Raw genomic sequence first — 26,842 nt, 5'->3', positions numbered from 1 at the left:
CACATGCCCTAGTTCAATCCATTGACAGCATGTCCACCCCAATATACCACATCGTTCCAATTCACTCTATTCCTTGCACGCCTTTCACCCTCCTGTATGTTCAGGCCCCGATTGCTCAAAATCTTTTTCACTTCATCCTTCCACCTCCAATTTGGTCTCCCACTTCTCCTCGTTCCCTCCACCTCTGACACATATATCCTCTCTGTCAATCTTTCCTCACTCATTCTCTCCATGTGACCAAACCATTTCAATACACCCTCTTCTGCTCTTTTTATTACCATACATCTCTCTTACCCTTTCATTACTTACTCGATCATTAATCTATTCATGTAAAAATAATATGAGTTTACAACAAAGCCAGCACTTAAACAATATTCTAGTCATTTATTCGTAGAAGTATTTGGTAGGAACACCGACAGGAGCATTAAGTAGAAACATTAGTAGGTAGAAACATTAGGCAAAAACATTAGATAGGAGCTCTGCAAACACTGTCCTAGAGTTGCCCTCTTCCAGAGGCCTGTTGAGATGAAGTACTAAAGGCTAGAAAGTGGCACTGGAGTGCATGAGTTATGGAGAGACTATTGCCGTGGGCACCCCCTTGAGGGAGTTCTAGTTTGGAACACGCATCAGAGATATGAATGGAGAAATAGAAAATAAGAGACATTTTGGACATTAATACATTTCAAGTGTAATGATATATATTGGGGTGAAAGAGTATCATTAAATTTTAGGGAGAATAAAAAGATGTTCTGGAAGGAGGTAAATAAAGTGCGTAAGACAAGGGAGCAAATGGGAACTTCAGTGAAGGGCGCAAATGGGGAGGTGATAACAAGTAGTGGTGATGTGAGAAGGAGATGGAGTGAATATTTTGAAGGTTTGTTGAATGTGTTTGATGATAGAGTGGCAGATAAAGGGTGTTTTGGTCGAGGTGGTGTGCAAAGTGAGAGGGTTAGGGAAAATGATTTGGTAAACAGAGAAGAGGTAGTAAAAGCTTTGCGGAAGATGAAAGCCGGCAAGGCAGCAGGTTTGGATGGTATTGCAGTGGAATTTATTAAAAAAGGGGGTGACTGTATTATTGACTGGTTGGTAAGGTTATTTAATGTATGTATGACTCATGGTGAGGTGCCTGAAGATTGGCAGAATGTGTGCATAGTGCCTTTGTACAAAGGCAAAGGGGATAAAAGTGAGTACTCAAATTACAGAGGTATAAGTTTGTTGAGTATTCCTGGTAAATTATATGGAAGGGTATTGATTGAGAGGGTGAAGGCATGTACAGAGCATCAGATTGGGGATGAGCAGTGTGGTTTCAGAAGTGGTAGAGGATGTGTGGATCAGGTGTTTGCTTTGAAGAATGTATGTGAGAAATACTTAGAAAAGCAAATGGATTTGTATGTAGCATTTATGGATCTGGAGAAGGCATATGATAGAGTTGATAGAGATGCTCTGTGGAAGGTATTAAGAATATATGGTGTGGGAGGCAAGTTGTTAGAAGCAGTGAAAAGTTTTTATCGAGGATGTAAGGCATGTGTACGTGTAGGAAGAGAGGAAAGTGACTGGTTCTCAGTGAATGTAGGTTTGCGGCAGGGGTGTGTGATGTTGCCATGGTTGTTTAATTTGTTTATGGATGGGGTTGTTAGGGAGGTGAATGCAAGAGTTTTGGAAAGAGGGGCAAAGTATGAAGTCTGTTGGGGATGAGAGAGCTTGGGAAGTGAGTCAGTTGTTGTTCGCTGATGATACAGCGCTGGTGGCTGATTAATGTGAGAAACTGCAGAAGCTGGTGACTGAGTTTGGTAAAGTGTGTGAAAGAAGAAAGTTAAGAGTAAATGTGAATAAGAGCAAGGTAATTAGGTACAGTGGGGTTGAGGGTCAAGTCAATTGGGAGGTAAGTTTGAATGGAGAAAAACTGGAGGAAGTAAAGTGTTTTAGATATCTGGGAGTGGATCTCGCAGCGGATGGAACCATGGAAGCGGAAGTGGATCATAGGGTGGGGGAGGGGGCGAAAATCCTGGGAGCCTTGAAGAATGTGTGGAAGTCGAGAACATTATCTCGGAAAGCAAAAATGGGTATGTTTGAAGGAATAGTGGTTCCAACAATGTTGTATGGTTGCAAGGCGTGGGCTATGGATAGAGTTGTGTGCAGGAGGATGGATGGGCTGGAAATGAGATGTTTGAGGACAATGTGTGGTGTGAGGTGGTTTGATCGAGTAAGTAACGTAAGGGTAAGAGATATGTGTGGAAATAAAAAGAGCGTGGTTGAGAGAGCAGAAGAGGGTGTTTTGAAATGGTTTGGGCACATGAAGAGAATGAGTGAGGAAAGATTGACCAAGAGGATATATGTGTCAGAGGTGGAGGGAACGAGAAGTGGGAGACCAAATTGGAGGTGGAAAGATGGAGTGAAAAAGATTTTGTGTGATCGGGGCCTGAACATGCAGGAGGGTGAAAGGAGGGCAAGGAATAGAGTGAATTGGAAGGATGTGGTATATCGGGGTTGACGTGCTGTCAGTGGATTGAATCAGGGCATGTGAAGTGTCTGGGGTAAACCATGGAAAGCTGTGTAGGTATGTATATTTGCGTGTGTGGACGTATGTATATACATGTGTATGGGGGTGGGTTGGGCCATTTCTTTCGTCTGTTTCCTTGCGCTACCTCGCAAACACGGGAGACAGCGACAAAGCAAAAAGAAAAAAAAAATATATACTTTTCATTTGTTTTTCATGAAAACAGCCATTTTCTTGTCCATTCTTGATCCACAGAAAAATTCAGGTTTCCCCCTTGGGGTAATTTACTCTAAGTTGAGAACCCTTGCTATCTGAAAAAGTTTTTTCATGAAAAGACTTACAGAAAAAACTGTCAGAAAAAATCTTAAATCATAAACTGTCCAGGACTTTTGAAAGCTCCCACATGGGCTGCAGGTGAGAGGTAACCAGTCGTCTCAAAAGGAAAGATTGGAAAAATTTATCCCAGACAGAATGATACCAAATCCAGAATCAGGGTTTCTTGAGACAATAGTGTGATGAGCCTTATTGCACGAAAAAAGGACTGAGAAGAGCTCCATGGAATCAGAAGTTGGGTATGGCGCCAGGAATGCATTGAAGTCAAGCAAGTATGAATATGTACATGTAAATATATGTATATGTCTATTTGGAAAGAGGGGCAAGTATGAAGTCTGTTGTGGATGAGAGAGCTTGGGAATTGAGTCAGTTGTTGTTCGCTGATGATACAGCGCTGGTGGCTGATTCATGTGAGAAACTGCAGAAGCTGGTAACTGAGTTTGGTAAAGTGTGTGAAAGAAGAAAGTTAAGAGTAAATGTGAATAAGAGCAAGGTTATTAGGTACAGTAGGGTTGACGGTCAAGTCAATTGGGAGGTAAGTTTGAATGGAGAAAAACTGGAGGAAGTAAAGTGTTTTAGATATCTGGGAGTGGATCTGGCAGCAGATGGAACCATGGAAGCGGAAGTGGATCATAGGGTGGGGGAGGGGGCGAAAATCCTGGGAGCCTTGAAGAATGTGTGGAAGTCGAGAAGATTATCTCGGAAAGCAAAAATGGGTATGTTTGAAGGAATAGTGGTTCCAACAATGTTGTATGGTTGCGAGGCGTGGGCTATGGATAGAGTTGTGCACAGGAGGGTGGATGTGCTGGAAATGAGATGTTTGAGGACAATGTGTGGTGTGAGGTGGTTTGATCGAGTAAGTAATGTAAGGGTAAGAGAGGTGTGTGGAAATAAAAAGAGCGTGGTTGAGAGAGCAGAAGAGGGTGTTTTGAAATGGTCTGGGCACATGGAGAGAATAAGTGAGGAAAGATTGACCAAGAGGATATATGTGTCGGAGGTGGAGGGAACGAGGAGAAGTGGGAGACCAAATTGGAGGTGGAAAGATGGAGTGAAAAAGATTTTGAGTGATCGGGGCCTGAACATGCAGGAGGGTGAAAGGCGGGCAAGGAATAGAGTGAATTGGATCGATGTGGTATACCGGGGTAGACATGCTGTCAGTGGATTGAATCAGGGCATGTGAAGCGTCTGGGGTAAACCATGGAAAGTTGTGTGGGGCCTGGATGTGGAAAGGGAGCTGTGGTTTTGGGCATTATTGCATGACAGCTAGAGACTGAGTGTGAACGAATGGGGCCTTTGTTGTCTTTTCCTAGCGCTACCTCGCACACATGAGGGGGGAGGGGGATGGTATTCCATGTGTGGTGAGGTGGCGATGGGAATGAATAAAGGCAGACAGTGTGAATTGTGTGCATGGGTATATATGTATGTGTCTGTGAGTTTATATATATGTGTATATTGAGATGTATAGGTATGTATATTTGCGTGTGTGGACGTGTATGTATATGCATGTGTATGGGGGTGGGTTGGGCCATTTCTTTCGTCTGTTTCCTTGCGCTACCTCGCAAACGCGGGAGACAGCGTCAAAGCAAAATAAATAAAAAATAGGTCTATGTATGTATATATGTATATGTTGATATGTATATGGGCATCTATGTATATGTGTATATGAGTGGATGGGTCATTCTTTGTCTGTTTCCTGGCACCATCTCGCTATTGTGGGAAATGGCCATCAAGTATAATAAAAAAATAAATATGAATATGTACATGTGTATATATATGTATATATATGTTCTATCCCTGGGGATAGGGGAGAAAGAATACTTCCCACGTATTCCCTGCGTATCGTAGAAGGCGACTAAAAGGGGAGGGAGCGGGGGGCTGGAAATCCTCCCCTCTTGTTTTTTTTTTAATTTTCCAAAAGAAGGAACAGAGAAGGGGGCCAGGTGAGGATGTTCCCTCAGAGGCCCAGTCCTCTGTTCTTAACGCTACCTTGCTGATGCGGGAAATGGCGAATAGTTTGAAAAAAAAAAAATATATGTTGAAATGTATAGGTATGTATATGTGCGTGTGTGGGCGTTTATGTATATACATGTGTACATGGGTGGGTTGGGCCATTCTTTCGTCTGTTTCCTTGTGCTACCTCGCTAACCCGGGAGACAGCAACTAAGTATAATGAAATATAAATAAATATATTTACTAACTGATTTATACACACACACACACACACACAAAGATACAGCTTTTAACAGAGCCTTGTTTAATGAATTTTTGTATAAATTATAAGATATAACAAAGTATTAATTTAATAAATGCAGTATGTGTAATAGTTATTGAAAAAACTGAAAACTCCATCAAACATACAAGAACAAGAACCAAATAATATATTCACAGCCATATTTGTTTACATTCTCTCTGCGACACGTGTGCAACCCACCTACTTCACGTTAATTAAGTCTCAGTTGTTCTCTTTTAGCTGTCTCCCACGTGTATTTATGGAACAATCTAAACTTATCATGTATTAAAAAAGAGATATCAAGAGGAAAGAAATGAATGTTACTCATCAAGGCCATGAAGAAAATCAAAATTATATGCTACTCACCAATATATTCGTGTTTCTTTTGAAGTCTGACTAATTCCTTCTTAAGGAAAGCTCCAACTTCAGCAGCAGAATCCATAAGTTGATCCTGCTGTAATACTTCCAGTACAGCACATCCCACTGCATCCATCACTCTTGTGCACTTGTACTGAATCATAAAGTCATCATTAACTCAATTAACTCGAAGTCTTTATGAAAGCTATAATGATATTAATTTTTAAAATTATGGAAGTGCAAAATCTTTTCACAATGTGAGATACACCCTCTACTGTAGATGATCATTCTAATGAGGAAGAGCAATGCTAACATTGTCATGAACACTAATGCTTAAGAAAAAACAGTAAGACCATGCCCTTTATTTAAAGCTATAATAAGTAAATACAGAAATGAATAAATGTAGTAGATTAGTTGCAGGATAAAGATTTTTTTTCTAAATCATACATCAAAGCAATAGAAATGAAATTCCTTGGGTTATAGAAGTAAAACTGACAATCAAAATTCACATGACTTACATGAAGGTAAACTAAACAGACTTTGATAATTTGGCAGAAGTTATTCCACTGATCTGGTGGTTCATATATGTACATATGCTATTTTTCATGTTCAACATTCCCATAGGAGCAAAGTAGCATCAAGAACAGATAACAGCCTTAGAGGGGAAATATCCTCACGGAGCTCCCTCCTCTGTTCTTTCCTTTGGAAATAATAAAGGAAAGGAGGATTTCCAGCCACCCAATCCTGGCCCTCTTAGTTGCCAAGACATGCAAGGAATACATGGGCAGTAATCTTTCTCCCCTATCCTGAGGGTGTAGCGGTTAAAGTTTCTAACCATGACACATTCATGGTCCATCCAGGGTCAAGCAAATAGGATCGAATCCTGGTTGCAGCACATGTACATACATATACATATCAACATATACATACACATACACAGACATATACATATACATATTCATACTTGCTTGCCTTCATCCATTTTTGTTGCTACCCCACCCCACGGAAAGCAGCAGCATCATTATCCCCCCCTCCCCCTTTCAGCAAGGCAGTGCCAGGAAAAGTGCCAGCTGTCATATGTAATGCACTGAAACCACAGTGCCCTATCCACATCCAGAACCCACAGACCTTTCCATGGTTTACCCTACACACTTCACATGCCCTGGTTTAGTTCAGTGACAGCATGTTGACCCAGGTATACCACATCAGTCCAATTCACTGTATTCCTTGCACACCTCCCATCCTGTATGTTCAGGTCCCAATTGCTCATAATCTTTTTCACTCCATCTTTCCACCTCCAATTTGGTCTCCTGCTTATCCTTGTTCCCTCCACATCTGACACATATATCCTCTTTGTCAATCTTTCCTCTTTCATTCTCTAAATATGTCCAAGCCATTTCAACACACCCTCTTCTGCTCTCTCAACCACACTTTATTTCAACACATCTCTCTTACCCTTTCATTACTTACTCAATTAAACCACCTCACACCAAATATTGTCCTCAAACATTTCACTTCCAACACATCCACCCTTCTTCGTACAACCCTATCTATATCTCATACCTCACAACCATACAACATCGTAGAAACTACTATTCCTTCAAACATACCCATTTTTGCTCTCTGAGACAATGACCTCTTCTTCCACACATTTTTCATTGCTCCCAGAACCTTTGCCCTCTCCCAACCCTGTGACTCACTTCTGCTTTCATGGTTCCATCCACTGCTAAGTCCACTTCCAGATATCTAAAACACTTCACTTCCTCCGATTTTTTTCCATTCAAACTTACATCTCAATTAACTTGTCCCTTTACCCTACTGAACCTAATAACCTTGCTCTTATTCATATTCACTCTCAACTTTCTTCTTTCACACACTTTTCCAAACTCAGTCACCAGCTTCTGCAGTTTCTCATTTGAATCAGCCACTAGAGCTGTGTCATTGGTGAACAACAACTGACACTTCCCAAGCCCTCTCATCCCCAACTGACTGCAAACTTGCCTCTCTCTCTCTAAAACTCTTGCATTTACCTCCCTAACCACCCCCATCCATAAACAAATTAAACAATCATCGGGACATCACATACCTCTGCTGCAGACTGACATTCACTGAGAACCAATCACTCCCCTCTCTTCCTACTCGTATACATGCCTTACATCCTTGGTAAAAACTTTTCACTGCTTCTAGCAACTTCCCTCCCACACCATATACTCTTAAGACCTTCCACAAAGCATCTCTATCAACCCTATTATATGCCTTCTCTGGATCCATGAAAACTACAAGCAAATTTATCTGTTTTTCTAAGTATTTCTCACTAACATTCTTCAAAGCAAACACCTGATCCACACATCCTCAACCACCTCTGAAACTACATTGCTCTTCCCCAATCTGATTCTCTGTACATGCCTTCGCCCTCTCAATCAATACCCTCCCATATGATTTCCCAAGAATACTCAAAAGATTTATGCCTCTGTAGTTTGAACACTTAACTTTACTCCCTTTGCCTTTGTACAATGGCCCTATGCATGCATTCTGCCAATTCTTAAGCACTTCACCATGGTCCATACATGCAGTGAATATCCTTACCAAGCAATAAAGCAATTCCACTGCAATACCATCCAAACCCACCACCTTGCCAGATTTCATCTTCAGCAAAGTTTTCACTACTTCTTCTCTCTTAACCAAACCATTCTTTCCGACCCTCTCACTTGGCACACCACCCTGAACAAAACATCCTATATCTGCCACTTTATCATGAAACACATTCAACAAGCCTTCAAAATACTCACTTCATCACTACTTGTTATTACTTCCCCACTTGCCCCCTTCACTGATGTTCCCAGTTGTTCTCTTGTCTTATGCATGTTATCTACCTCCTTCAAAAACATCTTTTTATTCTCCATAAAGTTTAATGATACTCTCTCACCCTAACTTTCATTTGCCCTCTTTCTAAACCCTTGCACCTTTCTCTTGACCTCCTGCTGCTTTCTTTTATACATCTCCCAGTCATCTGCACTCCTTCCTTGCAAATATCGTCCAAATGCCTTTCTTTTCTCTTTCACTAACAACTTTACTTCATTATCCCACCACTCATTACCCTTTCTAATCTGCCCACCTCTCTCATGCCACAGGCATCTTTTGCACATGTCATCACTGCTTCCCTAAGTACAACCCATTCCTCCCCCACTCCCCTCACATCATTTGCTCTCACTTTGCCATTCTACATTCAATCTCTCCTGGTACCTCCTTACACGAGTCTCCTTTCCAATTTCACTTACTCTCACCACTCTCTTCTCCCCAACATTTTCTCTTCTTTTTTGAAAAACTCTACAAATCTTCACCTTCGCCTCCACAAGATAGTGATCAAACATCCCTCCAGCTGCCCCTGGAAATGGTTTGTGGCTGAGAAGACACATGGTACACGGGGCTTCAGACTCAGAAAGAGATTTTGAAGAATTAGGCCACTTGGAAGCAAGCAGCAATGAGAAGGATGGAGAGGAAAGGAAGGCAACAGTTGGGCCTAATACATGATCTAAATAAGCAAATATCTTGAGAATTCAAGTGTGGCCTCAGGGAACATCTATCAGATTAAAAAACCCTAATGAATTAATAAAAAACTGTGGAGAATACTAGCAAACAAAAAGTCAATGGCAAGGAAAATCTTACTCCATAACAGTGTTTTCAAAACTTTTTCTGGATTTTTTTATGATGTTGTCACTAACAGGAGGAGGCTTCAGCCTCCCATGTCTTATTCAATAAGTGTACAGTTATCATAGCTTTAAAAATTCAAGGCATTTGTTGCTACTGAGATGGGAATGAGGTTGGCATATAAGCCTAGCTTGCACTCCAGTTTCTTGTTTCACACTGGCTGACTGTTTCTCCAAGTTTGAGAAAGTATTACCATGAGACTGATACCAGCTGATTTGCTAAGCCTTGCATTTTGTGGATAATGAAATAAATAAAAGTGAAGACGGATTCTACATGATTAGGTTGAATTAGATATAGTTAGTGATCTGCACACACAAGTAATATTTAATTCTAAAATTACTAAAATGGCTGATAAATAGAATTACATAACCAGGAATGTTTTATTATGATAAAACAATGCCTCTGAATTAGTCTTGACTTAATAGAGCAATGCATATATTATAAATTTTTTCTTTAGATATCTAATTTTCAAAGTAAAAACTTTCTTTTTCAGTCTTACATAAAAACACAGAAAATTCAAAAACATGTATGGAAACCTCATGCTTTTCTTACATTGTTTATGTTATAAAAAGTTCAAAATAGTTATTTCATTTTTTTATGGCAAAATTGCTTTCTTGAATTCGTATAATGCATCCTAAGGATTTAAGATGAATTCTAATTCACATAATTACAGTTTTCTAAACATAATATAAAACTTTAAAATCCAAAATATATTTCACTGACTCAGAATTTCTCCTGGTGGACTGACAGATGAAATATTTACCTCTTTTATCCGTTCACCAAGAACAGCAGCAATGTCTCGGGATGTTGCAACAGATGCCATTGGATACCCATTACCTAAGGATAAGAAAACAATATTTCAGGTACGGCCTTTTTGCTACTTGGAACACTGCTTTGACCAATAAATTGCCCAAATATGGAACAGCCTAAAATACACTGATTTTGAATATTTTCTGCATACGTCACAGTGTCTTATAGAAATCAAAGCACTAGTCTCCTCTATTCTCAATCACACTCTTGACTTAGATATTTTTAACTTCTTTAGCATAGTACTTCCCCAGTTCCCAATTTCTCTGACAAACACATCTTAGATGACTTTGATCAACAGCAACCCCCCTCCAGCAGAATATTAGTGTCAATTGGGGAGAAAAAATGCTTCGCACGCGTTCCTCGCGTGTCGTAGAAGGCAACTAAAGGGGACAAAGGTGGGAGCTGGAAACCCTCCCCTCCTTGTATTTTAACTTTCTAAAAGGGGAAACAGAAGAAGGAGTCATGTGGGGAGTGCTCATCCTCCTCGAAGGCTCAGATTGGGGTGTCTAAATGTGTGTGGATGTAACCAAGATGAGAAAAAAGGAGAGATATGTAGTATGTTTGAAGAAAGGAACCTGGATGTTTTGGCTCTGAGTGAAATGAAGCTCAAGGGTAAAGGGGAAGAGTGGTCTGGGAATGTCTTGGGAGTAAAGTCAGGGGTTAGTGAGAGGACAAGAGCAAGGGAAGGAGTAGCACTACTCCTGAAACAGTTGTGGGAGTATGTGATAGAGTGTAAGAAAATAAACTCTAGATTGATATGGGTAAAACTGAAAGTTGATGGAGAGAGATGGGTGATTATTGGTGCATATGCACCTGGGCATGAGAAGAAAGATCATGAGAGGCAAGTGTTTTCGGAGCAGCTGAATGAGTGTGTTAGTGGTTTTCATGCACAAGACCGGGTTATAGTGATGGGTGATTTGAATGCAAAGGTGAGTAATGTGGCAGTTGAGGGAATAATTGGTATACATGGGGTGTTCAGTGGTGTAAATGGAAATGGTGAAGAGCTTGTAGATTTATGTGCTGAAAAAGGACTGGTGATTGGGAATATCTGGTTCAAAAAGCAAGATATACATAAGTATATGTATGTAAGTAGGAGAGATGGCCAGAGAGTGTTATCAGTTTACGTGTTAATTGATAGGCGCGTGAAAGAGAGACTTTTAGATGTTAATGTGCTGAGAGGTGCAACTGGAGGGATGTCTGATCATTATCTTGTGGAGGCGAAGGTGAAGATTTGTAGGGGTTTTCAGAAAAGAAGAGAGAATGTTGGGGTGAAGAGAGTGGTGAGAGTAAGTGAGCTTGGGAAGGAGACTTGTGTGAGGAAGTACCAGGAGAGACTGAGTACAGAATGGAAAAAGGTGAGAACAAAGGAGGTAAGGGGAGTGGGGGAGGAATGGGATGTATTTAGGGAAGCAGTGATGGCTTGCGCAAAAGATGCTTGTGGCATGAGAAGCGTGGGAGGTGGGTTGATTAGAAAGGGTAGTGAGTGTTGGGATGAAAAAGTAAGATTATTAGTGAAAGAGAAGAGAGAGGCATTTGGACAATTTTTGCAGGGAAAAAATGCAAATGAGTGGGAGATGTATAAAAGAAAGAGGCAGGAGGTCAAGAGAAAGGTGCAAAAGGTGAAAAAGAGGGCAAATGAGAGTTGGGGTGAGAGAGTATCATTAAATTTTAGGGAGAATAAAAAGATGTTTTGGAGGGAGGTAAATAAAGTGCGTAAGACAAGGGAGCAAATGGGAACATTGGTGAAGGGGGCAAATGGGGAGGTGATAACTAGTAGTGGTGATGTGAGAAGGAGATGGAGTGAGTATTTTGAAGGTTTGTTGAATGTGTTTGATGATAGAGTGGCAGATATAGGGTGTTTTGGTTGAGGTGGTGTGCAAAGTGAGAGGGTTAGGGAGAGTGATTTGGTAAACAGAGAAGAAGTAGTAAAAGCTTTGAGGAAGATGGAAGCCAGCAAGGCGGTGGGTTTGGATGGTATTGCGGTGGAATTTATTAAAAAAAGGGGGTGACTGTATTGTTGACTGGTTGGTAAGGTTATTCAATGCATGTAAGACTCATGGTGAGGTGCCTGAGGTTGGCGGAATGCTTGCATAGTGCCACTGTACAAAGGCAAAGGGAATAAAAGTGAGTGCTCAAATCACAGAGGTATAAGTTTGTTGAGTATTCCTGGGAAATTATATGGGAGGGTATTGATTGAGAGGGTGAAGGCATGTACAGAGCATCAGATTGGGGAAGAGCAGTGTGGTTTCAGAAGTGGTAGAGGATGTGTGGATCAGATGTTTACTTTGGAGAATGTATGTGAGAAAGAATTATAAAAGCAAATGGATTTGTATGTGGCATTTATTGATCTGGAGAAGGCATATGATGGAGTTGATAGAGATGCTCTGTGGAAGGTATTAAGAATATATGGTGTGGAAGGCAAGTTGTTAACAACTTTTATCAAGGATGTAAGGCATGTGTACGTGTAGGAAGAGTTAAGTGATTGGTTCTCAGTGAATGTAGGTTTGCGGCAGGGGTGTGTGATGTCTCCATGGTTGTTCAATTTGCTTATGGATGGGGTTGTTAGGGAGGTGAATGCAAGAGTTTTGGAAAGAGGGGCAAGTATGCAGTCTGTTGTGGATGAGAGAGCTTGGGAAGTGAGTCAGTTGTTGTTCGCTGATGATACAGCGCTGGTGGCTGATTCATGTGAGAAACTGCAGAAGCTGGTGACTGAGTTTGGTAAAGTGTGTGAAAGAGGAAAGCTGAGAGTAAATGTGAATGAGAGCAAGGTTATTAGGTACAGTAGGGTTGAGGGACAAGTCAATTGGGAGGTAAGTTTGAATGGAGAAAAACTGGAGGAAGTGAAGTGTTTTAGATATCTGGGAGTGGATTTGGCAGTGGATGGAACCATGGAAGCGGAAGTGAATCATACGGTGGGGGAGGAGGCGAAAATTCTGGGAGCATTGAAGAATGTGTGGAAGTCGAGAACATTATCTCGGAAAGCAAAAATGGGTATGTTTGAAGGAATAGTGGTTCCAACAATGTTATATGGTTGCGAGGCATGGGCTATGGATAGAGTTGTGCGGCTGAGGTTGGATGTGCTGGAAAAGAGATGTTTGAGGACAATATGTGGTGTGAGGTGGTTTGATCGAGTAAGTAATAATAGGTAAGAGAGATGTGTGGTAATAAAAAGTGTGGTTGAGAGAGCAGAGGAGGGTGTTTTGAAATGGTCTGGTCACATGGAGAGAATGAGCGAGGAAAGACTGACCATGAGGATATATGTGTCAGAGGTGGAAGGAACGAGGAGAAGTGGGAGACCAAATTGGAGGTGGAAAGATGGAGTGAAAAAGATTTTGAGTGATCGGGGCCTGAACATGCAGGAGGGTGAAAGGCATGCAAGGAATAGAGTGAATTGGAACGATGTGGTATACCGGGGTCGACGTGCTGTCAATGGATTGAACCAAGGCATGTGAAGCGTCTTGGGTAAACCATGGAAAGTTCTGTGGGGGCCTGGATGTGGAAAGGAAGCTGTGGTTTCGGTGCATTATTACATGACAGCTAGAGACTCAGTGTGAACCAATGTGGCCTTTGTTGTCTTTTCCTAGTGCTACCTCGCACACGAGGAGGGAGTGGGTTGTTATTTCATGTGTGGCGAGGTGGCAATGGGAAATGAATAAGGCAATCAGTATGAATTATGTACATGTGTATATATGTATATGTCTGTGTGTGTATATATACGTTGAGATGTATAAGTATGTATATTTGCGTGTGTGGATGTGTATGTATATACATGTGTATGTGGGTGGGTTGGGCCATTCTGTCATCTGTTTCCTTGCACTACCTTGCTAACGTGGGAGACGGCGACAAAACAAAACAAATAATAAAAATATAAGAAATTAACAAAGCCTCTGATACTTTCTCCTGACACAATCTCACACAAAAGATCCTTGACATCACCCTCCACAAAAATGACAAAAAGTGGATGGCCAACTTCACAGCTGGCTGCAATGTCAAGTCCCCCAAAAAGACTTCACCTACAAAACCCTGAAGCTATACAACGAAGTCCCCCAATGAGCAGTTCCACCAACCCTCTTCAATCTCTTCTAATGTGATCTATCATCACCTCCCACAGAACACAAAATGAAAGTCCTCTCATATGTACAGAATCTCACAATCACAGTGCACCCCCAAACAGAATATCTGCATCACCACAAAGTCCATCATCATTCTTAACCCCTGACAGACAAGAATCAAACCTTCACCCTCCTGTCTCCCTGAACAGACAGCCACTCCAACTCAACAAAATATCAACCATATTGGGGATTACATATGGTACATAAATGACATTTACTACCCATATCAAAAACATCAACAAAAAGACCATAAACAAACTATATACCTTTAAAACACTTACTGGTACCTGATTTGGACAAGTAAAAGAATCCCTAAGCATTCTCCACAAACAATTCATCCACTCCACCCTAAACTATGAGTATGCCTAATCAAACATCCTATCAGAAGCTAATATAACAAAGATGCTATCTATCTATCTGTATCTCTGATGCCCATTCCCTCCAGGAACTCCCATTAAGGGGTGGCCGAGGCAAAATGAGTAGGTGGTCTTTCTCTCACACCATCCCCTTTAATTGTACTATTAAACATTCTCCTTGTAAACTCACACTCTTCCATTCTTTCCACATGCCCAAACCACCTCAAAGTATTACATGTCACCTATTCTACCACTCCACAATTCATTCCCTTTGTATTCCCTGCCATACCACATCTCTTATACACCCCTTCATTTCTTTCCTCATTCCATATAGTCACACCACACGCACTGGATTCTTAACCTGTGTGACTCATTCCATGCTCATGTTTTGGTTGCACAGGTCAGGGTTGGGAGGACTATGCTGCCCCTTTATCCTTTCTTCACTGTCATTCTCACACCTCTACCCTTCATCATTCTATTAAGGGTTCCAATGACTCTTCTACCCTGTGCTGCTCTCTCCCTTATCTCTCCTTCCATATCACCAAACTTACCCAAGACTGCTCCTAAATACTTAAATTCCCTCACTTCTTCCAGGCTTTCTCCCCCTATATCTAAAGCACAGATTTTACAAAATCTATACGTTGAGATATATTGGTATGTATACGTGCGTGTGTGGATGTGCATGTATATACATGTGCATGTGGGTGGGTTGGGCCATTCTGTCGTCTGTTTCCTTGTGCTACCTTGCTAACGCGGGAGACAGCGACAAAGTATAATAAAATAATAATAAATACTTTCACCATTTCCTTCAAACACCATTACTTTTACTTGCATTTACCTTCAATTGCCTATTCTTACACACATCATGAAACATACTTACAACCTTCTGGAACTCCTCTTCACTCTTGACAAACAACAGTATCATCCGCAAACAGTCTTGCCATTATCCACCATATCTCAACACCATATTCCATCTCTGCACCCCTTTTCCCTAGCTTTGTTTTCACCTCTCTCTCATCACTCCATCCATATATATATATATATATATAAATATATATATATATATATATATATATATATTTTTGCTTTGTCGCTGTCTCCCGCGTTTGCGAGGTAGCGCAAGGAAACAGACGAAAGAAATGGCCCAACCCACCCCTATACACATGTATATACATACGTCCACACATGCAAATATACATGCCTACACAGCTTTCCATGGTTTACCCCAGACGCTTCACATGCCCTGATTCAATCCACTGACAGCACGTCAACCCCGGTATACCACATCGATCCAATTCACTCTATTCCTTGCCCTCCTTTCACCCTCCTGCATGTTCAGGCCCCGATCACACAAAATCTTTTTCACTCCATCTTTCCACCTCCAATTTGGTCTCCCACTTCTCCTCATTCCCTCCACCTCCGACACATATTTCCTCTTGGTCAATCTTTCCTCACTCATTCTCTCCATGTGCCCAAACCATTTCAAAACACCCTCTTCTGCTCTCTGAACCACGCTCTTTTTATTTCCACACATCTCTCTTACCCTTACGTTACTCGATCAAACCACCTCACACCACACATTGTAATCAAACACCTCATTTCCAGCACATCCACCCTCCTGCACACAACTCTATCCATAGCCCACGCCTCGCAACCATACAACATTGTTGGAACCACTATTCCTTCAAACATACCCATTTTTGCTTTCCGAGATAATCTTCTCGACTTCCACACATTCTTCAAGGCTCCCAGAATTTTCGCCCCCTCCCCCACCCTATGATCCACTTCTGCTTCCATGGTTCCATCCGCTGCCAGATCCACTCCCAGATATCTAAAACACTTTACTTCCTCCAGTTTTTCTCCATTTAAACTTACCTCCCAATTGACTTGACCCTCAACCCTACTGTACCTAATAACCTTGCTCTTATTCATATTTACTCTTAACTTTCTTCTTTCACACACTTTACCAAACTCAGTCACCAGCTTCTGCAGTTTCTCACATGAATCAGCCACCAGCGCTGTATCATCAGCGAACAACAACTGACTCACTTCCCAAGCTCTCTCATCCCCAACAGACTTCATACTTGCCCCTCTTTCCAAAACTCTTGCATTCACCTCCCTAACAATCCCATCCATAAACAAATTAAACAACCATGGAGACATCACACACCCCTGCCGCAAACCTACATTCACTGAGAACCAATCACTTTCCTCTCTTCCTACACGTACACATGCCTTACATCCTCGATAAAAAATTTTCACTGCTTCTAACAACTTGCCTCCCACACCATATATTCTTAATACCTTCCACAGAGCATCTCTATCAACTCTATTATATGCCTTCTCCAGATCCATAAATGCTACATACAAATCCATTTGCTTTTCTAAGTATTTCTCACATACATTCTTCAAAGCAAACACCTGATCCACACATCCTCTACCACTTCTGAAACCACACTGCTCTTCCCCAATCTGATGCTCTGCACATGCCTTCACCCTCTCAATCAATACCCTCCCATATAATTTCCCAGGAATACTCAACAAACTTATACCTCTGTAATTTGAGCACTCACTCTTATCCCCTTTGTCTTTGTACAATGGCACTATGCAAGCATTCCGCCAATCCTCAGGCACCTCACCATGAGTCATACATACATTAAATAACCTTACCAACTCCATATATATATATATATATATATATATATATATATATATATATATATATATATATATGATACTCTCTCACCCCAAGTGAGTCAGTTGTTGTTCGCTGATGATACAGCGCTGGTGGCTGATTCATGTGAGAAACTGCAGAAGCTGGTGACTGAGTTTGGTAAAGTGTGTGAAAGAAGAAAGTTAAGAGTAAATGTGAATAAGAGCAAGGTTATTAGGTACAGTAGGGTTGAGGGTCAAGTCAATTGGGAGGTGAGTTTGAATGGAGAAAAACTGGAGGAAGTGAAGTGTTTTAGATATCTGGGAGTGGATCTGGCAGCAGATGGAACCATGGAAGCAGAAGTGGATCATAGGGTGGGGGAGGGGGCGAAAATTCTGGGAGCCTTGAAGAATGTGTGGAAGTCGAGAAGATTATCTCGGAAAGCAAAAATGGGTATGTTTGAAGGAATAGTGGTTCCAACACTGTTGTATGGTTGCGAGGCATGGGCTATGGATAGAGTTGTGCGCAGGAGGATGGATGTGCTGGAAATGAGATGTTTGAGGACAATATGTGTTGTGAGGTGGTTTGATCGAGTAAGTAACGTAAGGGTAAGAGAGATGTGTGGAAATAAAAAGAGCGTGGTTGAGAGAGCAGAAGAGGGTGTTTTGAAATGGTTTGGGCACATGGAGAGAATGAGTGAGGAAAGATTGACCAAGAGGATATATATGTCGGAGGTGGAGGGAACTAGGAGAAGTGGGAGACCAAATTGGAGGTGGAAAGATGGAGTGAAAAAGATTTTGTGTGATCGGGGCCTGAACATGCAGGAGGGTGAAAGGAGGGCAAGGAATAGAGTGAATTGGATTCATGTGGTATACCGGGGTTGACGTGCTGTCAGTGGATTGAATCAGGGCATGTGAAGCGTCTGGGGTAAACCATAGAAAGCTGTGTAGGTATGTATATTTGCCTGTGTGGACATATGTATATACATGTGTATGGGGGTGGGTTGGGCCATTTCTTTCTCTGTTTCCTTGCGCTACCTCGCAAACGCGGGAGACAGCGACAAAGCAAAAAAAAAAAAAAAAAAATGTAGGTTTGCGGCAGGGGTGTGTGATGTCTCCATGGTTGTTTAATTTGTTTATGGATGGGGTTGTTAGGGAGGTGAATGCAAGAGTTTTGGAAAGAGGGGCAAGTATGAAGTCTGTTGGGGATGAGAGAGCTTGGGAAGTGAGTCAGTTGTTGTTCGCTGATGATACAGCGCTGGTGGCTGATTCATGTGAGAAACTGCAGAAGCTGGTGACTGAGTTTGGTAAAGTGTGTGTAAGAAGAAAGTTAAGGGTAAATGTGAATAAGAGCAAGGTTATTAGGTACAGTAGGGTTGAGGGTCAAGTCAATTGGGAGGTGAGTTTGAATGGAGAAAAACTGGAGGAAGTGAAGTGTTTTAGATAATTGGGAGTGGATCTGGCAGCGGATGGAAACATGGAAGCGGAAGTGGATCATAGGGTGGGGGAGGGGGCGAAAATTCTGGGAGCCTTGAAGAATGTGTGGAAGTCGAGAGCATTATCTCGGAAAGCAAAGGTGGGTATGTTTGAAGGAATAGTGGTTCCAACAATGTTGTATGGTTGCGAGGCGTGGACTATGGATAGAGTTGTGCGCAGGAGGATGGATGTGCTGGAAATGAGATGTTTGAGGACAATGTGTGGTGTGAGGTGGTTTGATCGAGTAAGTAACGTAAGGGTAAGAGAGATGTGTGGAAATAAAAAGAGCGTGGTTGAGAGAGCAGAAGAGGGTGTTTTGAAATGGTTTGGTCACATGGAGAGAATGAGTGAGGAAAGATTGACGAAGAGGATATATGTGTCGGAGGTGGAGGGAACGAGGAGAAGAGGGAGACCAAATTGGAGGTGGAAAGATGGAGTGAAAAAGATTTTGTGTGATCGTGGCCTGAACATGCAGGAGGGTGAAAGGAGGGCAAGGAATAGAGTGAATTGGAGCGATGTGGTATACCGGGGTTGACGTGCTGTCAGTGGATTGAATCAAGGCACGTGAAGCGTCTGGGGTAAACCATGGAAAGCTGTGGAGGTATGTATATTTGCGTGTGTGGATGTATGTATATACATGTGTATGGGGGTGGGTTGGGCCATTTCTTTCGTCTGTTTCCTTGCGCTACCTCACAAACGCGGGAGACAGCGACAAAGCAAAAAAAAAAAAAATATATATATATATATCCATTTACAACACTGAACACCCCATGTATACCAATTATTCCCTCAACTGCCACATTACTCACCTTTGCATTCAAATCACCCATCACTATAACCCGGTCTCGTGCATCAAAACCACTAACACACTCATTCAGCTGCTCCCAAAACACTTGCCTCTCATGATCTTTCTTCTCATGCCCAGGTGCATATGCACCAATAATCACCCATCTCTCTCCATTAACTTTCAGTTTTACCCATATTAATCGAGAATTTACTTTCTTACATTCTATCACATACTCCCACAACTCCTGTTTCAGGAGTACTGCTACTCCTTCCCTTGCTCTTGTCCTCTCACTAACCCTTGACTTTACTCCCAAGACATTCCCAAACCACTCTTCCCCTTTACCCTTGAGCTTCGTTTCACTCAGAGCCAAAACATCCAGGTTCCTTTCCTCAAACATACTACCTATCTCTCCTTTTTTCACATCTTGGTTACATCCACACACATTTAGGCACCCCAATCTGAGCCTTCGAGGAGGATGAGCACTCCCCGCGTGACTCCTTCTTCTGTTTCCCATTTTAGAAAGTTAAAAAAATACAAGGAGGGGAGGATTTCTGGCCCCCCGCTCCCATCCCCTCTAGTCACTTTCTACGACACGCGAGGAATGCGTGGGAAGTATTCTTTCACCCCTATCCCCAGGGATAATATATATATATATACACACACACACACACACGCACACACACACACACACACACACACACACACACACACATACATATATATACATATGAAAAATGTAAGAAACAATTTAGAAAACTGAAACTTCTAGCTTGAAATGAAATGAAAAAAAAATGGTGAAGAGCTTGTAGATTTATGTGCTGAAAAAGGACTGATGATTGGGAATACCTGGTTTAAAAAGCGAGATATACATAAGTATACTTATGTAAGTAGGAGAGATGGCCAGAGAGCGTTATTGGATTACGTATTAATTGACAGGCGCGCGAAAGAGAGACTTTTGGATGTTAATGTGCTGAGAGGTGCAACTGGAGGGATGTCTGATCATTATCTTGTGGAGGCTAAGGTGAAGATTTGTATGGGTTTTCAGAAAAGAAGAGTGAATGTTGGGGTGAAGAGGGTGGTGAGAGTAAGTGAGCTTGGGAAGGAGACTTGTGTGAGGAAGTACCAGGAGAGACTGAGTACAGAATGGAAAAAGGTGAGAACAATGGAAGTAAGGGGAGTGGGGGAGGAATGGTATGTATTTAGGGAATCAGTGATGGATTGCGCAAAAGATGCTTGTGGCACGAGAAGAGTGGGAGGTGGGTTGATTAGAAAGGGTAGTGAGTGGTGGGATGAAGAAATAAGAGTATTAGTGAAAGAGAAGAGAGAGGCATTTGGACGATTTTTGTAGGGAAAAAAAGCAATTGAGTGGGAGATGTATAAAAGAAAGAGACAGGAGGTCAAGAGAAAGGTGCAAGAGGTGAAAAAAATGGCAAATGAGAGTTGGGGTGAGAGAGTATCATTAAATTTTAGGGAGAATAAAAAGATGTTCTGGAAGGAGGTAAATAAAGTGCGTAAGACAAGGGAGCAAATGGGAACTTCAGTGAAGGGTGCAAATGGGGAGGTGATAACAAGTAGTGGTGATGTGAGAAGGAGATGGAGTGAGTATTTTGAAGGTTTGTTGAATGTGATTGATGATAGAGTGGCAGATATAGGGTGTTTTGGTCGAGGTGGTGTGCAAAGTGAGAGGGTTAGGGAAAATGATTTGGTAAACAGAGAAGAGGTAGTAAAAGCTTTGCGGAAGATGAAAGCCGGCAAGGCAGCAGGTTTGGATGGTATTGCAGTGGAATTTATTAAAAAAGGGGGTGACTGTATTGTTGACTGGTTGGTAAGGTTATTTAATGTATGTATGACTCATGGTGAGGTGCCTGAGGATTGGCGGAATGCGTGCATAGTGCCATTGTACAAAGGCAAAGGGGATAAGAGTGAGTGCTCAAATTACAGAGGCATAAGTTTGTTGAGTATTCCTGGGAAATTATATGGGAGGGTATTGATTGAGAGGGTGAAGGCATGTACAGAGCATCAGATTGGGGAAGAGCAGTGTGGTTTCAGAAGTGGTAGAGGATGTGTGGATCAGGTGTTTGCTTTGAAGAATGTATGTGAGAAATACTTATAAAAGCAAATGGATTTGTATGTAGCATTTATGGATCTGGAGAAGGCTTATGATAGAGTTGATAGAAATGCTCTGTGGAAGGTATTAAGAATATATGGTGTGGGAGGCAAGTTGTTAGAAGCAGTGAAAAGTTTTTATCGAGGATGTAAGGCATGTGTACGTGTAGGAAGAGAGGAAAGTGATTGGTTCTCAGTGAATGTAGGTTTGCGGCAGGGGTGTGTGATGTCTCCATGGTTGTTTAATTTGTTTATGGATGGGGTTGTTAGGGAGGTGAATGCAAGAGTTTTGGAAAGAGGGGCAAGTATGAAGTCTGTTGGGGATGAGAGAGCTTGGGAAGTGAGTCAGTTGTTGTTCGCTGATGATACAGCGCTGGTGACTGATTCATGTGAGAAACTGCAGAAGCTGGTGACTGAGTTTGGTAAAGTGTGTGAAAGAAGAAAGTTAAGAGTAAATGTGAATAAGAGCAAGGTTATTAGGTACAGTAGGGTTGAGGGTCAAGTCAATTGGGAGGTGAGTTTGAATGGAGAAAAACTGGAGGAAGTGAAGTGTTTTAGATATCTGGGAGTGGATCTGGCAGCGGATGGAACCATGGAAGCGGAAGTGGATCATAGGGTGGGGGAGGGGGCGAAAATTCTGGGAGCCTTGAAGAATGTATGGAAGTCGAGAACATTATCTCGGAAAGCGAAAATGGGTATGTTTGAAGGAATAGTGGTTCCAACAATGTTGTATGGTTGCGAGGCGTGGGCTATGGATAGAGTTGTGCGCAGGAGGATGGATGTGCTGGAAATGAGATGTTTGAGGACAATGTATGGTGTGAGGTGGTTTGATCGAGTGAGTAACGTAAGGGTAAGAGAGATGTGTGGAAATAAAAAGAGCGTGGTTGAGAGAGCAGAAGAGGGTGTTTTGAAATGGTTTGGGCACATGGAGAGAATGAGTGAGGAAAGATTGACCAAGAGGATATATGTGTCCGAGGTGGAGGGAATGAGGAGAAGTGGGAGACCAAACTGGAGGTGGAGAGATGGAGTGAAAAAGATTTTGTGTGATCGGGGCCTGAACATGCAGGAGGGTGAAAGGAGGGCAAGGAATAGAGTGAATTGGATCGATGTGGTATACCGGGGTTGACGTGCTGTCAGTGGATTGAATCAGGGCACGTGAAGCGTCTGGGGTAAACCATGGAAAGCTGTGTAGGTATGTATATTTGCGTGTGTGGACGTATGTATATACATGTTGTATGGGGGTTGGTTGGGCCATTTCTTTCGTCTGTTTCCTTGCGCTACCTCGCAAACGCAGGAGACAGCGACAAAGCAAAAAAAAAAAAAAAATGAGTGTGTTAGTGGTTTTGATGCACGAGACCGGGTTATAGTGATGGGTGATTTCAATGCAAAGGTGAGTAATGTGGCAGTTGAGGGAATAATTGGTATACATTGGGTGTTCAGTGTTGTAAATGGAAATGGAGAAGAGCTTGTAGATTTATGTGCTGAAAAAGGACTGGTGATTGGGAATACCTGGTTTAAAAAGCGAGATATACATAAGTATACGCATGTAAGTAGGAGAGATGGCCAGAGAGCGTTATTGGATTATGTGTTGACAGGCGCGCGAAAGAGAGACTTTTGGATGTTAATCTGCTGAGAGGTGCAACTGGAGGGATGTCTGATCATTATCTTGTGGAGGCTAAGGTGAAGATTTGTATGGGTTTTCAGAAAAGAAGAGTGAATGTTGGGGTGAAGAGGGTGGTGAGAGTAAGTGAGCTAGGGAAGGAGACTTGTGTGAGTAAGTACCAGGAGAGACTGAGTACAGAATGGAAAAAGGTGAGAACAATGAAAGTAAGGGGAGTGGGGGAGGAATGGGATGTATTTAGGGAATCAGTGATGGATTGCGCAAAAGACGCTTGTGGCATGAGAAGAGTGGGAGGTGGGTTGATTAGAAAGGGTAGTGAGTGGTGGGATGAAGAAGTAAGATTATTAGTGAAAGAGAAGAGAGAGGCATTTGGACAATTTTTGCAGGGAAAAAATGCAATTGAGTGGGAGATGTATAAAAGAAAGAGACCGGGCGTCAAGAGAAAGGTGCAAGAGGTGAAAAAGAGGGCAAATGAGAGTTGGGGTGAGAGAGTATCATTAAATTTTAGGGAGAATAAAAAGATGTTCTGGAAGGAGGTAAAGTGCGTAAGACAAGGGAGCAAATGGGAACTTCAGTGAAGGGCGCAAATGGGGAGGTGATAACAAGTAGTGGTGATGTGAGAAGGAGATGGAGTGAGTATTTTGAAGGTCTGTTGAATGTGTTTGATGATAGAGTGGCAGATATAGGGTGTTTTGGTTGAGGTGGTGTGCAAAGTGAGAGGGTTAGGGAAAATGATTTGGTAAACAGAGAAGAGGTAGTAAAAGCTTTGCGGAAGATGAAAGCCGGCAAGGCAGCAGGTTTGGATGGTATTGCAGTGGAATTTATCAAAAAAGGGGGTGAGTGTATTATTGACTGGTTGGTAAGGTTATTTAATGTATGTATGACTCATGGTGAAGTGCCTGAGGATTGGCGGAATGTGTCCATAGTGCCATTGTACAAAGGCAAAGGGGATAAGAGTGAGTGCTTAAATTACAGAGGTATAAGTTTGTTGAGTATTCCTGGTAAATTATATGGGAGGGTATTGATTGAGAGGGTGAAGGCATGTACAGAGCATCAGATTGGGGAAGAGCAGTGTGGTTTCAGAAGTGGTAGAGGATGTGTGAATCAGGTGTTTGCTTTGAAGAATGTATGTGAGAAATACTTAGAAAAGCAAATGGATTTGTATGTAGCATTTATGGATCTGGAGAAGGCATATGATAGAGTTGATAGAGATGCTCTGTGGAAGGTATTAAGAATATATGGTGTGGGAGGCAAGTTGTTAGAAGCAGTGAAAAGTTTTTATCGAGGATGTAAGGCATGTGTACGTGTAGGAAGAGAGGAAAGTGATTGGTTCTCAGTGAATGTAGGTTTGCAGCAGGGGTGTGTGATGTCTCCATGGTTGTTTAATTTGTTTATGGATGGGGTTGTTAGGGAGGTGAATGCAAGAGTTTTGGAAAGAGGGGCAAGTATGAAGTCTGTTGGGGATGAGAGAGCTTGGGAAGTGAGTCAGTTGTTGTTCGCTGATGATACAGCGCTGGTGGCTGATTCATGTGAGAAACTGCAGAAGCTGGTGACTGAGTTTGGTAAAGTGTGTGAAAGAAGAAAGTTAAGAGTAAATGTGAATAAGAGCAAGGTTATTAGGTACAGTAGGGTTGAGGGTCAAGTCAATTGGGAGGTAAGTTTGAATGGAGAAAAACTGGAGGAAGTAAAGTGTTTTAGATATCTGGGAGTGGATCTGGCAGCGGATGATACCATGGAAGCGGAAGTGGATCATAGGGTGGGGGAGGGGGCGAAAATCCTGGGAGCCTTGAAGAATGTGTGGAAGTCGAGAAGATTATCTCGGAAAGCAAAAATGGGTATGTTTGAAGGAATAGTGGTTCCAAGAATGTTGTATGGTTGCGAGGCGTGGGCTATGGATAGAGTTGTGCGCAGGAGGATGGATGTGCTGGAAATGAGATGTTTGAGGACAATGTGTGGTGTGAGGTGGTTTGATCGACTAACGTAAGGGTAAGAGAGATGTGTGGAAATAAGAGGAGCGTGGTTGAGAGAGCAGAAGAGGGTGTTTTGAAATGGTTTCGGCACATGGAGAGAATGAGTGAGGAAAGATTGACCAAGAGGATATATGTGTCGGAGGTGGAGGGAACGAGAAGTGGGAGACCAAATTGGAGGTGGAAAGATGGAGTGAAAAAGATTTTGAGTGATTGGGGCCTGAACATGCAGGAGGGTGAAAGGCAGGCAAGGAATAGAGTGAATTGGATTGATGTGGTATACCAGGGTCGACATGTTGTCAATGGAGTGAATCAGGGCATGTGAAGCGTCTGGGGTAAACAATGGAAAGTTGTGTGGGGCCTGGATGTGGAAAGGGAACTGTGGTTTCGGGCATTATTGCATGACAGCTAGAGACTGAGTGTGAACGAATGGGGCCTTTGTTGTATTTTCCTAGCGCTACTTCGCACACATGAGGGGGGAGGGGGATGTTATTCCATGTGTGGCGAGGTGGTGATGGGAATGAATAAAGGCAGACAGTGTGAATTGTGTGCATGTGTATATATGTGTCTGTGTGTGTATATATATATATGTGTACATTGAGATGTATGGGCATGTATATTTGTGTGTGGGGATGTGTATGTATATACATATATATGGGGGTGGTTTGGGCCATTTCTTTCATCTGGTTCCTTACGCTACCTAGCAAACACGGGAGACAGCGACAAAGCAAAATAAATAAATAAATATATATATATATATATTCGGCCTGTGAACCTCTTGCCCATCATGGAATTACTGCTAATGGCAACAATTGCTTCATCTTTTAGCATTGCTTCCAGGTTGTGGCTGGAAATGCATTTGTTTTGCAGTGCCTCTTTCATATTCGTAGGCCTTGCAGTTGCACACCATCATCCAGATATATTCCATGCAGGTGATGCCATGAGAGATCAAGATTGGGGTCTTTGTCAGCTGGATGCAGTGAGAGACAGGGTGGAAGTGACAGGAAACCTGTTCCTAGTTTCTACAACTTTTGGTGACCACGTGCTACACCACCTCCTGCCAACAATGGATCATTCCAAGCTCAATTACCTCTACCCTGTACTCTTGGAGACTTGCAAAGAATCTGGTATTCCCTTCAGGTTTATGCGACAGTGGGATCTGTTTATTGGAAAATATAGACAGTTGGCCAACATTACCCCCAATGTAATTCCCGCAGGATACATAAATGAGTGAATAGTCTATAAAAAACCATTGCCTACAAAATGCATTTCATAGAATTTTAAATCAGTTGATAAAAAGTACTGTATATGTAGTTTTCTTTAATTAAGAGTAACAATTCAAGTAAAAAGATGTGCAATTTTTGAGGTAATGCTTCCTTTGTTTAGAAAAGTGCAACTTAACTTTTTCTTGTCTTGTAGTAAGAAATTTTTTGTCACTAGTCTAATGTAAAATTACAAAGAATGTTTTCATATTTCTAATGAATGTATATTCATATTTAGGATCTGGAGCAAGCATATAATAGGTTTGATGGAGATGCCTTGAGGAAAGTCTTAAGAATAAACAGTGAGGGAATAGAGCTGCAGGAAGCGGTGAGAAATTTTTGTCAAAAGTGTAAGGCATTTGTATAAGTAGGAAAAGAGGAGAGTGAATAGTTAATAGTTCCAAGAGAAGGTTGGTCTGCAGGAAGGGCATGTAATGTCAATCATGGTTGTTCAATTTCTTTATGGATAAGGTGGTGAAGAAGGTAAATGCAAGAGTCTTGGAGAGAGGTTCGAGTATGCAGGCCGTGGGGAATGAGAGGATCTGGGAAGTTAGTTGTTGATGATACA

The 26,842-nt window shown here is 42.0% G+C and overlaps 1 protein-coding gene across 5 annotated transcripts in view; it reads right to left on the bottom strand.

Annotated features, from left to right (window-relative positions):
* Positions 1-26,842, bottom strand: part of LOC139765720 (5-phosphohydroxy-L-lysine phospho-lyase-like) — a 203,296-nt gene that overhangs the window by 27,380 nt on the left and 149,074 nt on the right. For all 5 annotated transcript variants that reach the window (XM_071693523.1, XM_071693526.1, XM_071693525.1 and 2 more), the window contains 2 exons: positions 9,889-9,962; positions 5,427-5,571 (listed from right to left, as the gene is read on the bottom strand). In XM_071693523.1, coding sequence (XP_071549624.1) covers positions 5,427-5,571; positions 9,889-9,962 — 219 coding nt within the window. The remainder of the gene's footprint in view (positions 1-5,426; positions 5,572-9,888; positions 9,963-26,842) is intronic.

The sequence above is a fragment of the Panulirus ornatus genome, chromosome 55 (genome assembly GCF_036320965.1).
Source record: "Panulirus ornatus isolate Po-2019 chromosome 55, ASM3632096v1, whole genome shotgun sequence".
NCBI lineage: Eukaryota > Metazoa > Arthropoda > Malacostraca > Decapoda > Palinuridae > Panulirus > Panulirus ornatus.
The sequence above is the reverse complement of the archived record's forward strand: the minus strand, read 5'-3'. Positions and strand labels throughout refer to the sequence as shown.